Source organism: Ciona intestinalis, chromosome 9, assembly GCF_000224145.3.
Source record: "Ciona intestinalis chromosome 9, KH, whole genome shotgun sequence".
In the NCBI taxonomy this organism is placed as follows: Eukaryota; Metazoa; Chordata; class Ascidiacea; order Phlebobranchia; family Cionidae; genus Ciona; species Ciona intestinalis.
The window spans coordinates 3,302,670-3,311,768 of record NC_020174.2 but is presented as its reverse complement, the minus strand read 5'-3'; the positions used below and the strand labels follow the sequence as shown (position 1 = coordinate 3,311,768).

The 9,099-nt window shown below is 29.1% G+C and overlaps 1 protein-coding gene across 3 annotated transcripts in view; it reads right to left on the bottom strand.

The window, feature by feature from the left end:
• The window catches only part of LOC100179573 (oxysterol-binding protein-related protein 6), a 14,389-nt gene extending 5,354 nt beyond the window's left edge, over positions 1-9,035 (bottom strand). The window contains exons 1-13 of one of the 3 annotated variants that reach the window (XM_026836179.1): positions 8,918-9,035; positions 8,367-8,608; positions 7,592-7,696; positions 6,885-7,002; positions 6,569-6,666; positions 6,149-6,259; positions 5,524-5,655; positions 4,482-4,563; positions 3,798-3,949; positions 3,348-3,472; positions 1,919-1,981; positions 1,032-1,120; positions 397-475 (exon numbers count right to left, since the gene is read on the bottom strand). In XM_026836179.1, the coding sequence (XP_026691980.1) occupies positions 397-475; positions 1,032-1,120; positions 1,919-1,981; positions 3,348-3,472; positions 3,798-3,949; positions 4,482-4,563; positions 5,524-5,655; positions 6,149-6,259; positions 6,569-6,666; positions 6,885-7,002; positions 7,592-7,696; positions 8,367-8,608; positions 8,918-9,020 (1,499 nt within the window). In that variant the 5' untranslated portion in view covers positions 9,021-9,035. The remainder of the gene's footprint in view (positions 1-396; positions 476-1,031; positions 1,121-1,918; positions 1,982-3,347; positions 3,473-3,797; positions 3,950-4,481; positions 4,564-5,523; positions 5,656-6,148; positions 6,260-6,568; positions 6,667-6,884; positions 7,003-7,591; positions 7,697-8,366; positions 8,609-8,917) is intronic. The other 2 variants (XM_026836180.1, XM_026836181.1) reach the window with 2 other exon arrangements.
• Positions 9,036-9,099: the final 64 nt, after the last annotated feature.

The following is a 9,099-nucleotide window of genomic DNA, read 5'->3' as shown; positions in this document are numbered from 1 at the left end:
CTGGGTTGAAGACAGGCTACCGCTTAGCCACGGCGCGGACGTAATATGCAACTAGGGATGCACATTACAGAATAATTAGGTATTCTAGGATATCCTAGAATACTTTAATTCGAATCTAGAATTCCGAATCTAGAATTTCGAATCTTTTTATATTTATACGAAAAAATAATTTTACCCACAACACAAAAATTTTTTTTTCAAAATTATTAACTTTAAAAAATTGTTAATATATTTTATAAGAAGACTTGTGCTGATGTCATTAAACAGAATACCAGATCCCGTAATTAGATTCGAATACAATTGGATTCGAATTCCACGGATTCCAAATTCTTTAATGTGCATCCCTATATGCAACCAATAAATAAAACAATGGTTTATAACACGGAAAATACTCACTCTTTCAGTTTTACATGGACGCTTCCTACAGGGAATATTTCCATCGATTTTCCCCAGAATTTGTTTTTAAATCGAACATCTGTGTAAGAAATACTGTTAGTTTTAAATGGCTACTTCTTTAAAAATGAAAAAATATCAAAATAATCTGCGCAAAAATAAGGAAATTTTCTTGGCAAAATATTTTCATTGATTTCGGAAAATATTCTAGGCAAAAATCTGGGAAAACAGATAGAAAGAAAACTTGTAACAGGAATTCAATAAAAGCCACAACTAAGAACAATAATTATTAAAATGTTGATAAATTGAATAATATAGATTTATTAGATAACGAGTGAAATAATGATTATATTAGGGTGGGTAAGACGTAGTAAATAAAGAACATTCAAAAAATTACCAAACTGTATCCTCACGACTCCCATGGACCATTGTTAATTGTTTAAAACACAATCAGGATATTTGAAAATTGTGTGCTAAAGATCCCATCTTACCCCACTGTCCCATCTTACCCCATAGTACTATGTAAAGACCATTATACCAGTAACAACTCAAATATGTAGGAAACTTAGTCTGTTTGTCTTATTGTATTTTCAATCCATTAAACCGGATTTTTAGTTCTTTAAACTGTTTAAACAAACCTTGCCAGAACTCATATGTATTCCCAATGCAATGACATGCAGATATTGGTGGATGGTGGCTGACCTGTTCAGCTACAAAGCTGAAATTTCTAAAAAATAAAAAAAATGAAATTAAAAAAAAAAATTCGTAAGTCTATAATTATTTTTCTCAAATTTAATGCTTTGTAATTTTTTTTGGAATATGGCATGTATCACTGTATTGCAGTATTTTAAAGTCAGAAGATGGTATTTTCAAATTGTTTGATTTTTTGTGTAAAATATAGTTTCGGAAATTGGGTCACCAAAGCTTTGCTTGTGATTTGTATTTAGCTGACTGAAACTGCTGAAAAGGACCGATTTATGAAGTACCTTTTAACGAAAAATTTTTAACAATTTTAATATTATAAGTGAGAAATTTTGGTTGATATAACATAGAAAAAAGCATAGATTTAACCAAACAAGTATTTCAAAATGCTACAATAATAACAATGGGTAGAAAACAAAGCAGTTTATACAGACCTAAGAATGCTAGGATTAACAAAAAAAATAGATATTATCAGATAAAGTAATATTAAAATGCTACAAAAATAACATGAGTAGAAAACAAATAAGTTCACACTGATTTAGAATTAGTAATATTGTTCAATAATATCATTGCTTAACTATTTTATGAATGTTTTGGTAACATTATTCTGTACTGAGTAAATAATAAAATGAAAAAATACCCCCAAAAAATCGCCTACAAAGTAACATACTTGGTAACTCGTAAGCTGGCACGAGGTGTATGAAACAGAAAAATCGTCTTTAACAACTGTCGTTTTCCAGCCACGCGAGGATAAAGTAAGTTAGATACATTTATTTATACTTTACCAACAATTAAAAGAATGAAAATAATTATAAATACTCACTTGTCTTCTCGGACACATTCATATGATTCACCAAGTATTGGATTGAACGGTTTCTGTCCAGCTCTGAAAATATTTAGTAATAATAATAACTTTGTCTAAAACATGTAAAAAGATTTAAATTTTTGTCCAAAACATTTAAAATGATTACAAATTTTGTCTAAATTATTTACAAAGATTGAAAAATATTTAAAACAAAAAGACAGGATATAGCGACAAAACAACAGTTTTTAAAACATTAGAAAATATATCTAAACTATTGTTTAATTTTTGTACCAGTATATATAAACATAACATATCAACACTGTTTACAGCAAGCTTTAAACAGCATAGATAAGAGCGGAGTAAGATGGGACACCTTTAGCACATAATATTCAAATATCCTGATCATGTTCTAAACAATTAACAACAGTCTATGGGAGTTGTGAGGATACGGTTTTTAATTCTTTGAATTTTCTTCATTTACTACAAAATGGATCAAGAAAATAGAAAAATAAAAAGGTGTCACATCTTCCCCCACCCTACTATATTATGCATAGCGCGTTGCAGTTTAACTTGGGCATGTTTTCATGAGTTTTAACTTGATAAAACAAGAAAAGCTATTGTTTAATTCATGAAATCATTGATTTTCCTTAGAGAAACTTAATTGTATTAAAGTACAAAATATAACAATAAATTAAATGAAACTTTAATTAATTAGTTTTAAATTAGGTGTATAGTTTACTATATAGTATTGCAAAACAACTTTATTTTTTTCTTTGTTTACGGTAGCGAAGATTTAGAACGATTTTAAACGAAAAGACAGGATATAGCGATTTACATTTATTTGGAAAAAATACGCAAAACTGCAATAATATTCCCATTTAAACAAATTGCTAGTTACTGACGTGTATTATAGCAGTTATTGAAACCGCACGACGCATAGTATGGCCTAAGGCTAGACAGAAAACGTTCACAATTTCACAATACCTGATAAAATATAAATAATCTTGTCTGAAAAAAAATAATGAAAAACAAGTCAAAAATGGCGAATGCAGAAAAAATTCATAAATTTACAAAACGTACAAAAATCTTGTCTGTTAAAAATTAATGAAAATTGTACCTGTCATAGCTAGAACAATTGCCAAAACTGACTATAAACAAAAAACTTTTACAAATTAACAATAACTTATAAAAATCTTGTCAGTTAGGATTGTAGAAATAACCATTTATCAGTGATAATGTCACAGTTCGGATCGGTAAAAATGTCCGGATTTTCTAAACAGAACGATATATATTTATAATAAAATTAACTTTTTTAATTCCAACTGGTAATTAATTCTTTGTTTTCTTAGTTACGGGATAATTGGCGACGTAAACTTGCGCTCTATTTTAAGCGCATCAATTACATTTCGAAAACATAGCAGATAGCTAAAAATAATGAAAACTGTACCTGTGGTAGGTTGAACAATAGCCAGAGATGGCGAATGCGGCAACAAGAGCCATTCGTTCATATTTATCACTGCATACGGCAGCTTCATCTAATAGTTCACTATATTCAAGCTCTTCGCAAAGTAACTGTGAAAAATGTAAACATTAATAATTTAAATCACAAAACACTTAATGAAAATTGCTCCATCCCAATGGTCTCTAATGGGTTGTCTGAATTATCAGCCTTACATTGAAAATACAGAAAAAATCAAAAAAAAAATCACCCACAAAGTAACATACATGGTAACTTGTAAGCTAGAACGAGGTGTATGAAACAGAACACCCGTGTTTAACGACTGTCGTTTTCCTGCGACGCGAAGATAAAATAAGTTACATTAACATTACAGATAACATTATAATAGATAAAATAACTTAAACATATCAGAAATACTATGAAACAAGATGCTATTACCTGTAAAGCATTAAGTGGTTCATTTAAAGTAACAGGCATCGCAACTTTACTTAAATCTTTTCCGATATTTTTTTTCAAGATATTCCATAAACTAACATCACTGTCTGGGCTTGGACATGGAAGTTTTACTCTTCGCATGGTACTAACGTCTGCTGTGTTAGATTAATTTTATATGACTTATCTGTAAAATATAACTATAATAGTAGGCTGGGGCTGGGGGGAAATGGGACACCTTTTCATTCCATTTTCTCGCCGCATTTGGTAGTAAACAAAGAACATTGAAGGATTATAAAACCGTATCCCTACGACTCCCCGCTGTTAATTGTTCAAAACACGAATAGGATATTTGGATATTATGCGCTAAAGATGTCCCATCTTCCCCAAAAGTACTATATGTAAAATGCATTAATATTAAATAAACTACACGTTGTAAATTTAATAAAGTTAAAGAAGTACAGTAGATTTTAAACAACTCTTTGGGCAAATTTATTTTACATAGAGGGCAAGACACTTACCAGCAATCTGGTAAAAAAATGGAAAAAGCGATCAAACAATAATGTTAAAAAAAAACTTTTTTTTAAAGAGTATTTTGTTATTCTTAATTATTTTGTTACTGTTATTGTAATTTTGTTATGGTTAACTTGATATGATGTGTGGCAGAAGACAGTAATAGTTTATAAATACCAGTGGATTGAATATCTGTGGCATCATCATTATCTGAAACATCAGCTTCGCTCGACACATCGTCGTCTCCAGCTTCACTTTCCTAAGAAGAATTAGCAGTTTTTAAACGAAAACTACAGAATTTCCAGTATAATGTTAAATAAAAAAAACCTTTTTGAATACGAACTAGCTGTTTTTTAACAAAAACTACAGGAAAATTTTCCAGTATGATGTTAAATAAAAAAAAATGTTTTTAATTGGAATAAGCCGCTTTTAAAACAAAAACTACGGGAGAATTTTACTTGTATAATGTTAAATAAAAGAAAAACATTTTTAATAGGATTTATTAGTTTTTTTTTAATAAAAATTAAAAACTACAGGAATATTTTCCAGTATAATGTTAAATGAAAAAAAACTTTTAAATAGGAATAAGCTGTTTCTAAACATAAACTAAAAACTATAGGAGAATTTTCCAGTATGATGTTAAATGAAAAAAAAAATTAATAGGAATTAGTTGTTTTTAAACAAAAACTACAGGAAAATTTTCCAGTACGATGTTAAATGAAAAAAAACTTTTTTAATCGATATTAGCCATTTTTTTAAACAAAAAACTACAGGAGAATTTTTCAGTATGATGTTAAATGAAATAAATCTTTGCTGAACTGCCTACAAATTTATAATATTCGGGTGTTTTTAGCTTTATTGCAAAACGCTTACATACAAATTTATTTATCAATTAAAGTATTTGCCGAAAAATAATAAATAAACCTAGAACTAACATATAAACATAGAAATAATAAATAAACAAAGAAATAAATCAAATAATAACATAGAAATAATATATTAACATAGAAATAATAAATAAACATAGGAATATAAATAAACATAGAAATAATATACAAACAAAGAAATAATATATAAACATAGAAATAGAAATAAACACAGAAATAACATATAAACATAGAAATAGAAATAAACACAGAAATAAAATATAAACATAGAAATAATATATAAACATAGAAATAATAAATAAACAAAGAAATAAATAAAATATGCAACATACTTCTTCATCTGTTGAACTTTCTTCGTCGGACAATAAATACTCTTCAGCGTCGTAAAACATGTCCGTTGTACTTGTATCAGTAATCGATAATTGGCTTTCTGACATCAATTTTCCCAGAAGGTGTCTTTTGGACTTAACGTTAAAATTCATAAATAAGTAAAAAACAATTTCTACACTAGTTTTTTTTATACCAGCTGAGTCAATAAGAAATTATGCTTTATGGTCATGCCTACTGATCTCCATTGGTTAAATACAAATAAAGAAATTCCATTCTATGTGGCAAGCCATGGGTCCTAGGATTTAGGCCAAGCTTGGTCCATCACCCCAACAAATAAAGCTACGGGTTCCAAATGTTACCGGGTCCAAAATGTTACCGTTTATACAGAAAATATTGATATGTTAGATTAAGCTTTGACTACAGCTTCCTTTAATAGTTTTTGCATAACTTTAACTTCATATAAATATATAAAAATATAGATTTAAACTAGATTTAAATTAGGTCTTAGGTAAGTTAATTCTGCATACAGGACAAGACACTTAACAGCCACTGCTTAAACCAAGTGGCAGTGGTCACTAATAGATTCTCCAATGACATTCATTTTCTATCCTTATTAAGTTGACCTACCTCAATCATTCTTCTCGGAACATTAGAAGCAGATACGCTGGGATCAAACACGGCAGAATCCTGGTGGATCCGCTTCAATCTAGCATTTAAATCGGTGTTCTCTTTTGATAGCTGTCAACGGTAATTTTTTTTGTAGCTTTTATATACTAGAGTGAGAAAAGAGGAAGACCTTTTTATTATATTTTGATTATTTTCTAGGCTCATTAGACAGTAAACCAAAAACATTCAAAGATTTATAAACCGTATCCTCACAACTCCAATAAACCGTTGTTAATTTTTAAGCACGATCAGGATATTCGAATATTATGTGCTAAAGGTGTCCTGAGTCCCGTCTTCCCCTACCCTACAATATCTATATGTATCATAAAACATTAAAAAGTTAAGAAATCTTAGAGCTAAATGAAATTCATATATATTTACCTGTGATACCTTACTTAATAGAGAGGTATAACTTTTGTTTTGCTTCACATCTTCGTGATGAAGAAAACTTTCAGATACATTCGCCAAACTTTTGTGAACTAAAAATCAAAAAAAAAATTTATAAAATCTCTAAAGTTTAAATTTTAATGACTGAATAAAATTTATTTCATCTCTTTCGGTCACGATAACGAAGAACAAGAGAATTTACAAAAGCGAAAAGACGGGTAGTAACAGTAAAGCAACAGTTGTTAAACACGCTTATTGATGAAAAGAGAGAAATAAAAAAAAGAAAGAAATAATAACAACAAGTTCTTACTTTTGGTTGCAGATGATATAAAACGAATCTGGGCGTCTGTGATTTCATTAATTTTAGATGACATATTTTGCGATTGAACAGAAAATGTTGAACCCCGTACTTTACCTGATGATGAAATCTATACAAACAAATAAAGGATATCACTTTTTTTTAAATAGGAGTAAAATATTAAGAAGTCTTACAAAATTCCGAGCACATCAAAACTGCAAAATAGATGAAATCAGTCAGTTTTTAAGTAAAAACTTTAACATTAAAATACGAAGGTATATATTTTTAAAAGGGTGATTAGTGGTTACTGTAACCAGTAAATAAAATCTGAAATTGCACACACATAAAAAGCAGGGCGTTTTCAGGTAAAAATCGAGTAATGTAACTTACCTAATCTTGCGTGGTCGGTAAACGACAGTTGTTAAACACAGGCGTTCTGTTTCATACACCTCGTGCCAACTTACGAGTCACCAAGTATGTTACTTTGTAGGTGATTTACTACATATAGATAATATAGCTTTCTTCTGTTAGGCTAATCAATAAACTTAAATATATCTTATGGGGTAAGATGGGACACCTTTTCATTCTATTTTTTTGTCCCATTTGGTAGTAAAAGTCTCCCATAGACCGTTGTTAATTGTTTAAAACACGATCAGGATATTTGGATATTATGTGCCAAAGTGTCCCATTTTACCCCAACGTTTAAACCTACTGCTTACTTTATGATCTTTCTCTTCACTTTTAGCCACTGAATTATTTCCGGACATGGATAAAATGCTTAAATCAGGATTGCTTCGTCGAAGATCATCCATTGGAGTTGGGACCTAAATATAAACATGTATTACTGTTTAGTGACACATATTAACAAATAAAATAGAAAAGTCACATATATTCGAAAAATTGCAAAATCAAACTAACATATATTGCTGTTCAACTAACATTGCCGCAAAATAACAAAACTAACATATTTGCTGTTTAGGGAAACAAATTAACAAAGAAAATAAAAAAGTCACATATAATCTGAAAACTGCAAAATCAAACTAACATATATTGCTGTTCAACTAACATTGCAGCAAAATAACAAAACTAACATATTTTGCTGTTTAGCGACCCAAATTAACAAAGAAAATAAAAAAGTCAGATATATTCAAAAAACTGCAAAACCAAACTAACATATATTGCTGTTAAACTACTACATATTGCAGAAAAAATAACAAAACTAACATATAATGCTGTTTAGTGGCACAAATTAACGAAAATAACAAAAAGTCTGTTTAAACATAATGAATTCAGTATGATGGACAACATTAATTTCTTCCAGTTAAATGTGAATATTTTTTTAACTGTAAGCGTGTTTTAACAACTGTTGTTTTGTTGCTATATTCTGTCTTTTCGTTTAAAATATTTTTAAATCTTCGCTACCGTAATCGAAGAGACAAAAAAGTTGTTATTATTATTATTATGTAAACAAGGTAGAAAGAAATAAAAACAAACCAGAAATCCATCTAAATCAAGTTGTTTAGATTGGCTCCCATCACTTATTGTAGATATAGAAGAACTACTTTCATTCCCAACCATTTTGGCTGCTTTTTGAACTTTTTTTGTTGATTTTTTCGATTTTTTCTCTTTTTTGAAAGTTGTAGGGGAAGGTGGGGGGTAATTAAGCGTACAAGCTTCACGTAATTCATTTAAAATTCTTCCAAGATTTGTTAGATCTTCATTTATGTTTACTAGTTCTGAAATAAATTAGGACAAGTTTAACGTTTTTTTAAATAATGGAGTTAAAGTTAACAGTTCACTTTTTAGACAATTTCACTTTTTTAATGATGGAGTAAGTAAACAGTTTTTTTCAGTTACTACTAAATTTAACAAGCAACAAGCACTTTCGTTTTTTGTGAATAAGTTTGAATTAAACCGTTCTTGGATAATATATTTAAAAAGATATATATAAATATAAGAAAATTTATTTAATGGTAAAGAGTTGTTCAATACAGTTAGAAATAACAACAAAAATAATTAAACAAAGATTCCATGGTATTGCCTACCATTGTAACAACTATCGTGATCAGCATGAAGTGTACTTTCGGCTGAATCTTCCAAATTGTAAGAAATAGTCTGAATAAAACCAAAAATAAAGTAAATAATCATAGGAGAATAGAGCTTAATAGACCTATAATATCATGAGAAAAAAAATTACGACAGTCGTTATAACACGGGTGTTCGTACA